Source organism: Macrosteles quadrilineatus, unplaced genomic scaffold (assembly GCF_028750875.1).
Source record: "Macrosteles quadrilineatus isolate MER2022 unplaced genomic scaffold, UCM_ALF_1.0 Scaffold_4__1_contigs__length_99947679, whole genome shotgun sequence".
In the NCBI taxonomy this organism is placed as follows: Eukaryota; Metazoa; Arthropoda; class Insecta; order Hemiptera; family Cicadellidae; genus Macrosteles; species Macrosteles quadrilineatus.
In genome coordinates, this window is record NW_026542597.1 from 47,528,903 (window position 1) to 47,545,680 (window position 16,778).

At 37.8% G+C, this 16,778-nt stretch overlaps 1 protein-coding gene across 4 annotated transcripts in view; it reads left to right on the top strand.

The window, feature by feature from the left end:
* Positions 1–3,367: 3,367 nt before the first annotated feature.
* The window catches only part of LOC128993397 (ribosomal protein S6 kinase 2 beta), a 219,793-nt gene continuing 206,382 nt past the window's right edge, over positions 3,368–16,778 (top strand). For 2 of the 4 annotated variants that reach the window (XM_054417276.1, XM_054417278.1), the window contains exons 1-2: positions 3,368–3,883; positions 16,159–16,202. In XM_054417276.1, coding sequence (XP_054273251.1) covers positions 3,847–3,883; positions 16,159–16,202 — 81 coding nt within the window. In that variant the 5' untranslated portion in view covers positions 3,368–3,846. The remainder of the gene's footprint in view (positions 3,884–16,158; positions 16,203–16,778) is intronic. The other 2 variants (XM_054417277.1, XM_054417279.1) reach the window with 1 other exon arrangement.

Here is a 16,778-nt window from a genome sequence, read left to right on the forward strand (position 1 = left end):
TATCAGTGTATCCACATAATTTCTAACAAACATTTTTGTTTCCTAGCAATCGCTTACTCAATCAGAAAACATTGTCATCAATAGCAATAAAGAAAATAAACCCAAATCGGCCAATTAACCGAAACGGTCATTCACTGGTTATACCCTAATTTGTGAACCAGTAGCTGACCGGCAGTTTAAATATGCAATTGGTTTGGATTTTTATCTTAAAATGAGTACAGAATTGTACCTTAACATATTAACTATGAATTACATGTAATATATTAGAGTTCCAATCAATAATTAAGGAGCCGTGACAAATTACAACCAACCATGTTTGTGCGAGACGCCATAGTGGGAAGCTTAGAAACGAACTGCTTGAAACATCTAATTTTGTTTATGTTACAAAAGGATGATTGACACTTTCTTTTTGAATCAGTCACAGAGTTAATTTTAATAAGGCCCCAAAGTTACTTTTAAACACGTTTGTAATGGACAAGGAAATACAGAAAGCCTGTTATGAGGTTTTTTATACAAAACGGTCATTCACTGGGGGGTGGTCATTCACTGGTGCACTCACCCTATATAAATAAATATATATATATATATATATATATATATATATGAATTTGAACGGATGGTGTTTTTGGCCTCTAGGGACCTCAAAACGAAAAAAAAAACCGGTCCCGCGTCCAGGTCTTACCATGAGTACTACGGTAATAGCTTATTCCCTATATGGGAAATTCGCTAAAAGTAAAAAGTCGAAAAAAAAACATTTTCTACACTAAACAATTTAAATTAGCTGTTGTCAAACAAAAAGTTATTAGTGCTGTGCCCTGTTTGTAAACCTTGTAAAGGTTGTGTAAACCTTGTTGTTTGTAATGTTGCAATGGAATGCTATTGAACATTATATAGAACCAACTTTTTTAACTGCAACAGCTGTTAAGATTCATTAACTTGTTTTAAATAATACTATAATACTCTCATAAGGTTAACCTGGGAAACTCCAGAGCCACCGAAACGGCACACGGAAGATTTCTCAGGTGCCGTTTGACGTCACTAACTGCTGACGTCACTTTGAGGGAACACCAATACCGCAACGACACGATTTAGAGCCAATCGGCCTCGGTGGTGTAGTGGATAGCGTGGCGGGCTAATAGTCCTAATGTACCGGGCTCGAATCCCGCCGGTAGCACTAACTTTTTGTCATCAATTTTTTTTATATCAGCAAGTTTGGTTGGTTTGGTTAGGTTATGACAGTTTAATTTTATAATTTAAAAAATTATAAAATTGAATTTTAGGCATTTATAATTTTATTTTATGAACCAAACTATTTTTTAGATTAGTAAACCTTCATTCGATTTTTCCATTATCAGCACGTTTGGATAGTTTGGTTTTTGGTTAGGTTATGACAGTTTAATTTAATAATAGAAAAATTATAAAATTGTCTGTTTCTTCAGACGCAGCAGTTAGGACGTCAGCAGTTAGTGACGTCAAACGGCACCTGAGAAATCTTCCGTGTGCCCCACCGCCAGAGCCACTGGGGCGGAGCCCGAAAGTCCGATCAGAATAAAAACTACTTCGTTTTCCTATTGAATGCATAAAGAATCAGTGTTCCAATTTTCAGCCTCCTAGGTAAATGGGAAATAGAAGAATTAGTGATGAGTGAGTGAGTGAGTCAGTCAATGAGGGCTTTGCATTTTATATATATATAGTTTTGCTGGTTGACGCAGAAGGAAAATTCCTAAAATATGATAATTCGACAGACAGAATTAATGTGGGGCTATAAGTTCTCATCAAACAAAATACCCCCAGAAATTTTACTCGAGTAGTGGCTGTCCAGTTTCAGTGTCGTCCAAAATAAATTTTGTTCCTTTTTGGATTTTCTAGTTTAAAATTCAACATGCTGTGTTTTTGTTGGATTGATTTTGAGGATATTTTCATTAAACCACTGCAATACAACTGGCTTGTATAAAGACACTTATGCCTAGTTCAAGTCGGCTTGGGTCGGAGAATCAGAAAAAAGACATACTTCATCCTTTTGAACAAATTGATGGTAGGTCGTTGATGAAAAGGAGGGAACAGTACCGGGCCAAGAACCGACCTCTGAGGCACTCCACTGCCGACGAGTCACTGACGATCGAGCCAGAGTGATGAGGATCTCTGAGAGCGAAAGACACCCATGAGAGCCCACTGCCTTCACATCAACGTATAGACTTTGGTTGGCAAAGTAAGACGAACGCCAACGTAGTGACAGCCCTCTAACTACATAAGAGTGTAACGTATCTTTGAAATATGCTAAAAATATGCTGCTACATGTCCATAAAATATGCTTTGGTCCGGTCAAAGAAGAGGCCAGAAGCTCTCTCACGAGTCTAGAGTCATACGTACCTACCTCTATCCAGTGCACCTTGCCACTGTTGATACTAGGCGAATGGCGTCTCTTATCAAGCTGTTTTAACGAAGCCAAACTGTTAACTGGTGGGTATGTCATTTTAGGTAGAAATGCCAGCAATCGTTTTAGGAACAGTTTGTTCGGTTGTAGGTTATAGGTCAATCATGCTGTCCTTTTTTGGCAAACTTCTTTCTCTAGGATTACCCTTTACCCGACCTGTGGTTTTCCTTTCTTTTCAGTGGAAATGCTATTTCAACTATGTGGCGTAACTGGCTTTCAAAGTAGGAACTACACAAAGGGAATAACACACAAAGTAGCGAACGTTTTTCATTCATTGTTGTCGCGTTGTACTGATATCCAATTCATTGACTTTATATCTACGTAGCATAAATTGTAGCATTTCATTATTATTGTATTCTCTGGAAAAGTGGAAAGTTGATATTTTATAAGATTATCTCTGTCAGTCAACTACGGGACTCAAACGCAAACATCACTAACATTAAACCATTGATAACATAGGATGTATAATCAATGATCAAACGCACTTAAAACAGGGTTCTGATTTTACATTAGGATGAGAAGTTCACTAGTTTGCGTGTACTGTACAATGCCAATGGTTTCACATAAAAATATTCAAAATAGATTAAAAGTAATGTTTATCTTTACTTTTACCATAGACTATGCTTTTACATATGAAAACCTCTTTTTGTCTAAAGGTCATCAGTTCTGGTACTCTATGTATTTTCCACTATCCTGTGAGCATGCGCGTGATCGAGCGCGATTTCTTTTGGACTTTTTTCCTGTATATTATCATTCAGTCCAGTCCAGTTCCAGTATGTTGCTATTTGCCAAGCCATTTTAGCCAATGAACCAATGCTGTTAAAGCTGTTCAGTTGTTTGCTTTGCTTCTTAGCTATTTTCTGTTCTCTGTTGTTATCAGCTGAGTGAAATGTTTCGCGTTTCAGTCAGTCACTCAGCCAGCACTAGCACTCAGTTAGGTCTTAGGCTTAGGTGTGGACTACAATAAATAAGTGTGTGATAACAGCATTCACTTTGCGATAGATCTATCAAATCTTTCAAATCACTGTGAGCAAGCCGAGCGTGTATGGTTGCTAAATAAGGTAGTGCGGGTGTTAAATGCAGGTTGTGTTAGCCTACGCGTGGAAGTGCCGAAGTGATTGTCCATAGCCTAGGCCTAGTGCATGCTATTCTGGAAAGAAGTTGTATATGAATATTTTCAATTTTTCTGTGACGTTAATTGAAGGTGGTTTTAGTTTTCTTTGCAATTGTGGAGACCTAAGTTAAAGTTATTATTCAGTGTAGTTACTCAGGTATTCATAACCTAAACACAAAGGCCTAGGCCTTACGTTTCTTTCTGAAATAGGTTTGTGGAAATTTGTAGTTTTGTTTCAAAATAAGAAGATTTGTTCACAAGATATGCCTTTAGCTGGACTTGCAGATCCAGTTGATCCATGGCAGCGAATAACTCAAGTGAAAGAAGAGGTCGAGGTAAGTTAAAGAAATTTTGAAGAAGAACCTAACCTATAAATTAGTTGCTTAAGCCAGTTTAGAACAGAGGCTATTTAAGTATTACAGATTTAGCGTACCTAAGTTGTATGCATATTTCTAATACAGTATTAATAAATGCCAAGCACATTTGTACTCAGAGTTTTTGATAGAACTTTGATAATATGATTCCTCAGGTTAACTTAACTTATCGATTGCCAGGACATATTAGGCATAGGGTGTAGCTCAGTTGATATAGCTTAGGGCGTACGCCTAGTGCTCGCCTTGTAATCAATAGGTTGCCAGTCCGATCATGAAAAAATCGTTTAAGTTAGCTATTTAGGCCAAATGGTTAGAAACTGGACCCGGCTGCTGTCCTTGATCATTGGGCTTTCAATAAATTGTCCTTACTAATGAAGCAGCTGGTCTTAGTTAGTAACAAAGCTACACTAGGCATCACACTCCATTCTACACTCATAGGGTGAAAACATAGTTGAGCGGCTAGGCCAGGCTGTAGGGTGAGCATAGCTGAGAGTTTTTATTCCCCGATGGTAGCGGTGTTGCACATGCACATATTGGAGCGAGTCAAAAGGCTGATATTACAGTACCAGTACTGGTAACTAAGGTACCTAACTTGCTTTTGAATACACTGTAAAACCTGATTTATCTATCATCATGAGGGTAAATAATGTAGCCTACTGATTTTGTAAATAAGTGACTGAATGGCAAAAAAAGTAACACAGCAGAGTGGAAATTCATTGAAAAACTGCCTACCCTACATAGTAGCCTATTTAAAATACCGTTAATGAAAATTGCCATGATAGGCCTATATAATTTATAGAAACTTCTAGGCTACGGTAACTTACCTACATAATAATTGCATTAAAACGGAAAAAATTTTAAAGTAGGCCTTACAGGATTTAAATTACAACTTAATAGGGGAGACCGGGGCACTATTGGACAAAAAAACCTGTTTCACATCAGACATTTTGTTCATGATGAAAACAAAAATTTAATGGTTTTTCCCTTGCATGTACTTGTTCTTGAACATTCCCTAGTGCATAAAAAAAAATTGTTTAAATTGATATTACACAATTTTATCATATTTGTGGACCAAGTTTTTCAAGCCTACATTTTGTCCAAATTTGCCCCGGCGGGGCAGTTTTGGACAGACCATAATTTTTAATGGGGCACAATTGGACACTGCTGAAAGTTGGGACTAAAAACAAATAACAAGCACAATTTGGTGGGTACTGATAAGTATAATATTTGAGTCATTTAATAAGACATTAAAAGACGCTTGAAAATAGAAATAAGTGTGAAATATTAGGCTATTTAAAGTTACATTTACACAAATTGTCTGAATACAAAAATGTCCTTGGTTAACTTATTTAAAGTTACATTCAGATAAATTTTCTTTGAAAACCAAACAGTTGCCGCACGTGATGTTCCTCCAGTGATGTCTGGCTGACGCATCTTGTAAAGAATGTCTGTAGGGTCTACTACACTAACTTCGGGAGTGTCTGGAAAGAAGAACTTGTAAGAGTTGTCTCTCTTCTTCAAAAACTTCACAGTGAACCCATTCTCACAATGCTCTTCAATCTGACCGATGAAGTGGTAGTACACATTTTTTTTTGTAGCAAACTTAGTCAAAATGAAATCGTTTACTTCAAAAGATTGGTCTTCCAAAGGTGCAAAAAAATCGTCTTCATCCTGTGAGAATTCTTCAGGGCTGTCCCCTCCATCATCAAACTTCAGTTCATCATCCTCGGTGTCACTTGAGTCATTGTTCTTGTAACAAAGTTTCTTTGAAATGCCTTCAAATTTCATTTTTTTATTCTCCTTTCGTGCTGCTCTCTCTGATTTTCGTTTTTCAGCTAACAGGCGTTTTTCTTCTTTTTCCTTTGTCTGTTGTAAAAGTGCATCTTTCTCTGGGGTATCCGTTAAAACACGGGATCGACCTTTTTTTCGCCCTGGTTTTTGATTAGTTTTTGGTACATATTTGGGGAAGGGCATTACATCTTTTGGGGAGATTATTAAGCTATCAGCAGATAGGCCTAAGTCTGAACTGTCTTTGTTTTTTTCTTGTTGAGGGGTTGAAGGTGCAGTCTCGATAGGCCTATTATTTGATGGACTGTTACTTGTGGATGAGATCAAAAGATCCATTTCAGAGTCAGAATTTTCTTCAGTAGGCCTACTATTTCTTGACAAATCAATTGTATGGATTGTGGATGGTGCGCTAAATGATGTACTTGGCACAACTATGTCTGGATCAGCTACTACAACAGAAGGGCGATCAGTCACACTCGCACCTTTAAAATCTTCACCTGTAAAGATATTACGGTTCATTGGGTGGATACCTGCTTTTCGAAAACCACTCTTAATGTTTGACTCGGTGAATGATTCAACAAAAGGCTTTGCTGTTAGTTTGGCAATTTCCCTAATAGTGATTGTGTGGCCGGGATTCTCTGATAGCCAGATGTTATATTCTGTAGCAAGACGCCTTTTAAATGGTCCAAAAACTGAAGTATCTAGCGGTTGCATGCGGTGTGTTGTATGGGGATGAAACGTTAGTAGATGAATGCCATTGTCCCTGCAGTACAAAACCACATCTAGACCAACATGTGATTCGTGGTTGTCAAGAATTAAAACTAAAGGATTTGATTTTGAACACTCTTTTACCACCTGGATGTGTTTCAGTGTCTCTAAAAAAAGTTCTCCATTCATCCAACCATTATGGGAATAGAGGTCTTTAGAACCCTCAGGTGATCCTATCATATAGGCAAAGTTGGGGCGTTTCCTGGGAAATATATAAACTGGTGGTAAGTAACTTCCATCAGCGCAAATGAAAGCACAGAAGGTTACCTGCTCCCCCCTTTCTGCAGACACTACTTGCCCCACTTGTTTAGTGCCCTTAGCTGCTATAACTTTGGGTGCCTCTAACACAGTGCTAATACCACTCTCATCTAAATTCACAATTCGTGAAGGTGAAGGATTCACCTTTGCAAACAAAGTTTCTAAATTATCAAAGAAAATGCCAACATTGTGGGCATTAAAACTTGTGTTACGTGATAAACTTGTGTTTTCAGCTTGCCGAAGTGAAAGATCTGGATTCCTCTTCATGAAATGGTACATCCATTCTTCTCCTGCTAACTTTGTAGTGTGCCATTTTTGAGGAATACGCTCGTTGAGGTTCAGGGCGACAGCATACTTGTAGGCTAGTTCTCTAGCCAAAGCATAAGTGAGGCCATAATTAATCTTTGACCTCTCTATACAATAATCCACAATCATAGCTTCTTGTTCAGGTGTAAAAACTTGCCTATGAGAGTATTTTGAACAATAAACTGGGGCCATATCTTCTGTAGTAATTAACTTTACAGGTGGTTGAGGCATGTCTTCCTCCTCATTTTCCAAATCTAATTCTTCAGGCTCACATCCTTTATTTTCCTTTTTTTTTAATTTTGCTTAATCTAAAATGCAGTGTTGATTTTTTTAGTCCATGTGCTTCTGCTGCTTCCCTAATAGAGCGGTAGTTTCCATTTCTGTAGTCATTAAGGGCCTGCACTATTGCTTCTTCTGAAATGTCCACTCTATCAGTCTTCTTTTGATACTTCCTGACCATTTTAACCTGTAAAACCCAAACTAAATATAAGAGCACTGAACACAATTCATAAAAAATTGTGTCCAATTGTGCCCCAAATATTTGTCCAAAACTGCCCCGTAGTAGGTTTGGATTCAAAAGTGCAAGTCATGAGAAAATAGTTGACATAACCTCAATCCTAGCCTAAGCACAATATAATCAAATGAACAAGTAATCTAAAAACTATGCATTTGTTATTTAATACCCAATACATACTTTTTGAGAGTAGAATCTGTGCAACTGGAAAATCACTTCACTTTCGGTGAAAAACACATGTTATTTTATAATTTTGTAACACCTTATACCACAGCAACCAAACTTTCCACAGTGACATGTGACTGCCCCAGGTGTGGCTGTGTGGGAGATTTAGAGGGGAAAAAATATTCCCTCAACCTTAAAATGGCTTTGTCCAATTGTGCCCCTGTCCAATAGTGCCCCGGTCTCCCCTATGTCTCTAATGGGAAAACTGTACCTTTTTGACAAAAATAATTAGGCCCAGGCCTACATGATATCATTTCATGCATCGTAAAAATTACAAAATAAAATTACTCCCCGTTCCTCTATGTTTTGGCGCACAGTTACCTACATGTATGACTTAAAACTCACTTAGGCCTACCTATGCCTCGCGGATCCACTTTATGTTTTCATCCTTGTTTGGGTAAAAATACACACATAGGTGGGCGTTCCCATCTCAAATGGTAATAATATTTAATTTGAAGGAATGGTGTTTTTGGCCTCTGGGGACATCAAAATGAAAAAGAAAATGGGTCCCGGGCCTAGGTCTTACCATGAGAACTATGGTTTTAGCTACTTCTACTTCTACTAGGCTATAGCGAAATTCGCTAAAAAAACATTAGGCCTATTTCTATTTATTCTCCTTGGTGGTGTTCTATGACTTTGACTTTCCTATGTTTCTATAGTTCGCTAATCGGCTCTTTCAATGATTACTAAGAAATGCAGTAGGCCTACAGTGTTCATTCAGTTTTCTTTTTAGTAGCCTACCTAGGCCTACAGTGTGGCCGAAAAGTCCCTTTACACAATTTGTTATTACGTTTTACACTGTTATAAACGGAACAACGGCCAATACTGACACGTGTGGGGTAAGGGCGCAGTGGTGGGAGAAAGTGAAACCCCTCCCCGCCTCCGCCCCGCCACGCGGGCTCAGCCCAAGGTCGCCGACGCCCAAATGTCAGTCCAAATCAGTCTCAGTCCAAATGTGAGTCAGACAACATGGCAGACACCAGTGTGTTTAGTGTCGAGGAGCGTTTGGTTGCTTCTGTGTGGGTGCATGAGCGTCCTCACAACAGAAAAACAATGGAGGAAATCATGAATGACTTTGCAGTGCGGTTTGGGAAACCTTCACCGTCCCGGCAAACATTAATAGCGTGGGAAAAGAAGGTGTTTGCAACGGGATCCGTTCTCGACCCGCCAAGAAGTGGACGACCGATTACTCGAGTCGAAACCTGCGCTGCTGTGGAAGCTTCTGTTCCACGTTCGCCAATGAAATCCACCAGAAAACGGTCTTCAGAGCTGGGAATTCCACGAACAACAATGCAAGACCACATGCGAAAGGATTTGGATATGAAGTGCTTTCGGCCCCTGTCAGTCAACGAGTTAACAGACAACGACATGGACCTTCGTGTGCAAGCGTGCCAGGTTATGCTTCGACGCTTTCCGAGGCACAGATACAGGGTAAACGTCATGTTTAGTGACGAATGTGCGATTTACCGCAGTTCTCTTAAGAAAATCCTCACTTTTATGAGAAAGTTGAAAATAACCCGCCTCATACTGCTTTGGGCTGGGATAACTTCCAACCACCTGCTTGGCCCCTATTTTTCGAGGGCACTGTTAACCAAGACAGCTATCTTCGAATGATAAATGAATGGTTGGTTTCTCAACTAAGAGCACGGGGAATATTGGACACAGTTATTTTGCAGCAGGATGGTGCTCCGCCACACTTTGCGCTGAGTGTTCGCCGCCGCCTGAATGAACTCCTGCCAGACCGATAGATTGGACGAGGGTCTGCGAACTGTCCTTCCCCAATGCCCTGGCCTCCAAGGAGCCCCGACCTGAGGACAGCTGACAACGCACTGTGGGGTTTTATCAAGGAAGAGGTGAGGAAACAGCGGTTGTCACAAATGACGAGCTAAGAGAAGGAGTAAGGGCGGCGTTTGGACGAGTCACACCTGAGATGCTGCGACGAATCAGAAAAAGAACATGGCGTCGAATCAAGCTGTGCCGAGACCACGGAGGTATGCACACCGACGTTTTGGACTAATTTTCTTCTTCACTATTAAGTAATTGTCAATAAATTTGTGATTAAAGAAAATTCGAATGGTTTTACTACCTACCTATAAAACTTATATTCAGTGTAAAGGGACTTTTCGGCCACCCTGTATATAAAATAATCCAGGCTATCTCAGGTTTTTCCTAATACTAACGCCGACCCAAATTCAAATAGGCCAGTAAATATTTCATTTCTACCTAGAGGTGGGTCGAAGTATCAGTAGTCGCTACTTTGTACTAGGTACTCGCCGTTCCAAAAGTACCTAGATACTGAAAGTGTCGAGTACCAGGATACAAAGTAATCGCGATTACTTTTAGTAGGCCTACCTATCTAGTTTTGTAGATGTACGAGTGAGGTTAGCGATTACTCGTGTACTCCCTGTTACGGGTAGTACCAGACGAGTACAAGTAGGCCTACTAAACGATTCCTTGTAGCGAAGTGTTGACTCAGACTGTGTACTGTTGCTGTAACAGTGTTACAAGTATCGAGAACAGTCTAAAAGTCTGATGATAGTGGCTAACCGCACTTCTCTTAATTTTAAAACTACTGACAAAAGAAAATATTTGTTAGATGTTTAAACGTTTGATAATATAAAGAACCGGTAGGCCTTCTTCGATTCCTGGATTTAGAAATAAAGTTGATTTTGATTATTCACTGCACATGAAGAAGTAAAGTTTTGAACAATTTTTTTAAACATTTTTATTAGCTCGCTTTCTTGTCCGGTACAAATTTTGCAATCAATTTTATAGGCCTACTTATTTCCCGATGAGCTAGAGACTTGAAACTTGAAACATAGCTCACAAATAGATGACAATGCAATACTAGATCATTTAATTTTCACTTGGGCTACGCCCCATGGGCTTGTTTTTATTAGGTCGCTTTCCTACAAATTTTGATATCAATTTCAAACGAAGTTCCTGATGAGCTAGAGACTTGCAATTTGAAACGGTAGCTCACAAATGGATGACAATGCAATATTATATCCATTTAATTATCATATTTCCCTAGGGCTACGCCCCATGGGCTTCCAAATTTTCCATGTTTACATTTTGAAAGAATGTAAATAGGCCTATTAATCAATTAATTTAAGTCAGCTGTAAATATTTAAATTTGACAGTTCGAAGAGCAGAGAAGAGGTACAGGTTATGCTCCCAAGAGATTCTTTATAGGCTACAAACAAACATTTCAAAATAAAGATAAACAATCTGAAAGGTGTTTGTTAATAAAACTAGATAACCTGTTGCTCGAAATTGAGCAAACTGCAACTTGTAATAAAATAATGAAGGACAAAAAACATAGGCTAAACAGCAAAACCTCAATTATAGAGTCACTCTAAAGTAATTTCTATGACTGATTATAGAAATGTAAAAAATATTAGGTATGTTGTAAAAAATTAGAAAAGTAATCTACGGTACGATCTTAAAATATAAATCCGTTCTCATACTGCTTTGGTTATCTCCTATGTACTGAAGGCGGGTGCCCTCTATGAGAATGTAGATGTCAACCATACACTGTAAAGTGAGCTTTTCAGACCTAGCAAGCAAACCCCTCCCCTCTCTTGACGCAAACCAGTACAACACGTAACTGTGTAGCATTGTTAAATTATTTCTGCGATATATGTTCTGTTCTAGGTGTGTATAAATTAGGTGCCCCAACCAAAGTCTCCGGTTGGGAACATAATAGTGGATTTAACGACGTATCTAGAACGGATAACATTTATTACTGTTAGTTTTTGAAAATAAAATAAAAATAAAGATTTATTTGGCCAGGTGGTGCTCTGTTTTCAGCTTTAAAATAGCTGCGACATCTATACAGGTAGCATCATTGTAGCGAGGGAAGTCCACTTCTTTTGTCTCTTACTATGCACATAAGAATCTAACTTGAATCCTCGGAGCTCTCGTCACTACAAATTTCTGCCACAGTTTTAAAAGATTGGGCAAATGGGTTGGCATTGTGACCCTATTTCCCGTATATATGTTTTCATTGCATTTTTTGTTTGAATTGTGTTAAAAGTACAACTGTACTTATTTACTTATTTTATAAGTAGGTAGCACTGTAGGGTTCCAGTGCCAACGGCGTACCGGTACTTATAGATCTATGCATATTCAGGATCATGATCTTCTTGAGGAATCAGATTACCTACTCGGTGGTAAAAGGTCAAATGTGTCATGGATCTTGAAGTTTTAGATCCCCTGTGTGACCCTCTCGTCAATATGAGCTTCATAGCTGACCATGGCAAAGGCGGAATTGAATTGACAAATTTTACCCAGATAATTCCTGGATTCAAGCCTCACAGCCCTGTTTTCAGATTGGGAGTTTCCAATAAGTTCCTGAAATGGTGAATTCCGCAAATGATGTAAACAAACCTTTTATTTAAGGCAACAAAGAGTAAAAATGGAAATGCCTCGGCCAGTCTTTTCATGCTTGAAATGTAAGCCGCCACAATGTAAAAATGTAACGTTCATTTGTCCGAGATTGTATGTATCACCACAGCGGCACTGCCTCTCTGTATCCGTCAAATTGGGAGGTTCGATGCAAGCGGTCTCGTTTGTGTTGCCTCTAGCCACTCACAGTTCTTTGTCTTACTGGTGGCATTTATTTTTAAATTTAGATAAAATACAAAAGTTAACCAATCAACAGAAAACACTACAAAGGAATTTTGATACACATTGTAAATTACATGATAATATGGTAATGTAACGGGTAACTGCACTGTGAATAATCACTTTAAAACATTCACTTAATCACACCGAACTGCAACCAAAACTACATGATAATTCAGTAAAATACGATAAGTTAAATAAATTCAACTAGAGCCTATTAAAAACAATTTGTTGTCAGGTCTTAATAGGAAATTATTTATGAACCAGACTTAGTTAACAGATGCTTAAATGAAAATATTAAATTCCGGCTTTGCTCTGGATCATAGACTAATAAGTCCTGCAGTATGTGGTTAAACTTAAAAACTATTTCAAACTACGTCCATGTGTTGTGTAAGCAAAGGGAATTGAGTTTGATGGTTTGATCTAATGTCAACAGATAGCGCCACCGTTCCCAAACTTTAGCCCTTAAATGTACTTAAGTGATGCCCTTTCTTAATATTCAGAGACGTATTTGCACATCTACGTGAAAATACCTTAAATTTGACACCTCAAACGTTAAAATCCGTCAAGCCGTTATCGAGTTATGACTGTGAAAAGAAAACTGCTTGCGTATTAATATATAGACTAGTGTACATGTTGCTCGAATTCGAGCAATTACAAAGTATTACAGGAGTTATTTCAGATTGAATAACAGTCATATTTACGATGAATTTAAAAGAGTCAACTCAAATATTACCGTTGTGTAACTCAGACCCTGTTTATCTTCGTTATTGATAAACCTAAAGCATTCCGGACGGTTCTCTCCTTCTCAAAATGCCTCGCTGTACAGGCAACACAGGTCATTAATAGAGGGCCAATTGAGAACGAAAAGTCGTTTTTTGGGGTAGTGTAAGGGCGCATTTGTAACCAAATAGTTGAAGTTGTCCAGGTTCATGTTCAGACTGTTAAGCTGATGAGTTAAGCCTATTACGCGCCACTGTTCTGTAGTTGCGGTCGTTATCACGATTGCGCCTCCTGTCTATGTTTCGTTGTCGTTGCGTCGGAGACATTTAAAAGAAATAAACAACAAATAATAAACAAATTATAGCTACACAAAACAACGATAAATGCACAAATTTAAGTTACAATCATGCTAACACAATCCATCATAGCGACACAAAACAACGATAAATACACAAATTTAAGATACAACCATACTAACACGATCCGTCTTGGGGGTTATGTTTACACAAACTCAAATAGTAAATAAATGTACTCAATGTGTTTCATTGAATTGAAAAGTAAATAACAGCAATAAAATTATACAGCTGATCAAAATGTAAACAATTATGTTCTTCATAAGGATAACATGGGAACTTTTAAAGCCACTGGGGCAGAGCCCAAGGGACTTTTTCAAAAATGTAAGGTCAGTTTGCAAATCTACGCGACACGCTCTTTCCAATGAGACGTCAATGGATAAAATCGGTTAAGAAATGGCGGAGGAGTTCAACCGACAAACTTTCGTGTAGCGTATTAATTATATAGATGTCAATTGTTATTGATTTAGTCTATATATATAAAATCCAATGTATGTTTGTATATTTGTATGTTTGTATATTTGTATGTTTGTCCTTTATGGACTCCAAAACCGCTCGACAGATTGTAATGAAACTTTCAGGCATTATTAAGTATTATTCAAGGATGGTTTGTGTGAAGTTTGGTGCAGATCCGTAAATAGGGCTCCGCCCCAGTGGCTCTGGAGTTTCCCATGTTAACCTTATGAGTACTCATATTTAAATGGAATTAAAGAATCTTAACAGCTGGTGCAACTAAACAATTTGATTCTGTGATGTTCAATAGCATTAAAAAGTTAATAGGTTTACCAACAGGGTGCAGCACTATATTTATTTTTAATTTATGAGAACAGCTAATTTGCAACCAAAAGGTGAGTGAGCGTAGCGAACGAACTTCAACCTGGAGGCGAGTTAGCGTAGCGAACGAGCTAACCTGAAGGCAAGTGAGCGCAGCGAACGAGCTCCAACCTAAAGGTGAGTGAGCGTAGCGAACGAACTTCAACCAGGACGTGATTGAGCCATGCGAACGAGCTCATCTTGAAAATGAACGAGCATGTGACATAAAACCACAATAGGACAGGACGACGTCTGTCGGGCCAGCTAGTATTCTATAAATTAAACAATAAATTAAATAGATTGGCTTTTATAGTTAGTAGGTAGGCCATACATTGAATCTAATACATAATTACCGGTATATGAAAAGAAACTCAAATTAACCTTAACATGCCTCTGTCTTAATCTGATATTGATGCTTGAAATAGATTTTTCACCACACTATGATGCTTTTGGCTGTACATACGTTAATTGGTGGCAGAAAGTTACGTTTTGCTGGCCATGCCAGCTGTCATCGTAATTTGGGGACCGAGCAGGTTTTTACAGTCCGGGGCCGCAAAATCAGCTGTCCGCTTACTTACTTAAAACCATGAATGCATTTTAAATACACAATCAAAATTCATAGCATTGCAATAGAATTGTGTTATTGTCACCGTTGCCTAGCAACTATTTATTTTTATTTTTGCTGATTCCTCAAATCATTTCTTCGCATAACCTTAAAGTTGTAGTTGTGTTGACTATCAGTGTGTATTATTATAGTGGTGAATACAGTAGTTGTAATAGGGTATAGTGTTGGTGAAAAATAGCGTTCGTACCACGGACCGAAATGGTTCTGCAGCTCTCGATCGATTTAAGTTCTCGACTTCGTCTCGAAACTTAAAACTATCTCGAGCCGGCAAAACCTCATTTTCGGCCCTAGGTACGAAATATACTATAACATCCACACACATGAAAAACTAAAAAGTAGAAACTAATTTATAAATAAAAAACTTTTTTTAAAACAAAACGTTTTTATATGCACTAAAAGTAGAAAATTATTTAAATATTTGGAGAGTATATAAATACTTCTAAGATTTAAAACAAAAAACGTGGGGTGCATGCAATTGATAATAGCCTACATTAGTTCAATAGGTGAAGGTAATTTGTAAATCATCTAGGCCTATTGCATGCATCCCACGTTTTTCGTTTAAAATCTTACAAGTATTTATACTCTCCACATATTTATAAATTATTGTCTACTTTTTAGTGCGTATAAAAACGTTTTGTTTTAAAAAAGTTTTTTATTTATAAATTTTAATGTTGGTACTTACTGTACAATTTATTAAGACATTTGATTTTTTTAAAGGTTAGTATGACTCGAGGCTATAATTAGGCCTAAACAATTGAGTTAACTTAATTTATCAATACTGTACAACACCAAACTACCAAACAAAATACATCGTTTTGTATTTTAGTCGTTAATAATTAGATAATGTGCATTACCTAATCTACATTCTAAGCTATGTTCTGGTATCAACAAAAGCTTACAAACAAACAAGTTTTGCATAAAAATTGTCTTGCTTCAAGTGTGAGAATGGTAAAAGTAGGTCACAACTTGTTTAGTAATTCTTCATTCTCAAAATCTCCGCTATTATCTCCCGCCTGAGGTAATTTTATAAATTACTTTGTAGGTACTGTATAATTTTGTAAGTTACTCAGTCGCAAATTAAACCTAGTAGTTAAGTAGGTACTATTATTGAAAATTTAATTATCAAAGGAGAGCTGAAAACAATGGGCTACAGAAAATTATAAATTTTTCCTGTAGCAACAATAAACTAAGGTAAACATCTTGAAGCTCCTCTGATTGATGACTTTGTTTGCAGTGGCCGGTGTTTCCAAGTCCATATCAGGACTACGGCTATTCTCTGTAGGTAAAACAGAGTGTACATGTAGTTTGATTGGTAGTGACCTTTTGCACTTGAATCTTCATCTTCCTACACTCGATTTTCTCTTTCTTTTTCATGAACATTAGGTTTGCTCTTTCTGGTTTCTTGTAATGGCTGAACAACTTTGGAATTGTTTACATATATGTTGTTTCTTTGACAATTTTTATTGTTGTGTACACCCTTTTAGTTTGGTTTTGAATGTTTCATGATTGATTGTTTTTTCCGGACCATTTCAATTCGTATTGTAGGCCTACCATTGACTTTGTATATAGTCAATGATAGTACCTATTATTACTCTAGCCTCTAGCCTAAATAGGCTACTGGCAGCAGGACTTGTTTACACTTGATGAGAAAGAAAAAGAAAGATTGGGCCTATAGCTTGAAATACATGGTAGGCTAGTCTTGATTTAGTCTAAGGTAAGTTTTGTTGAGCCATTTTGAGCTCCTATGGACTGAAAAATGGTTTCAGCACACCCACAAGAATTTAATGGGTCTGGGCCGTTTGAAGATTGACTTATAGTAAAAATGCTACTGGCGTTGAAATAATAATACAGTAC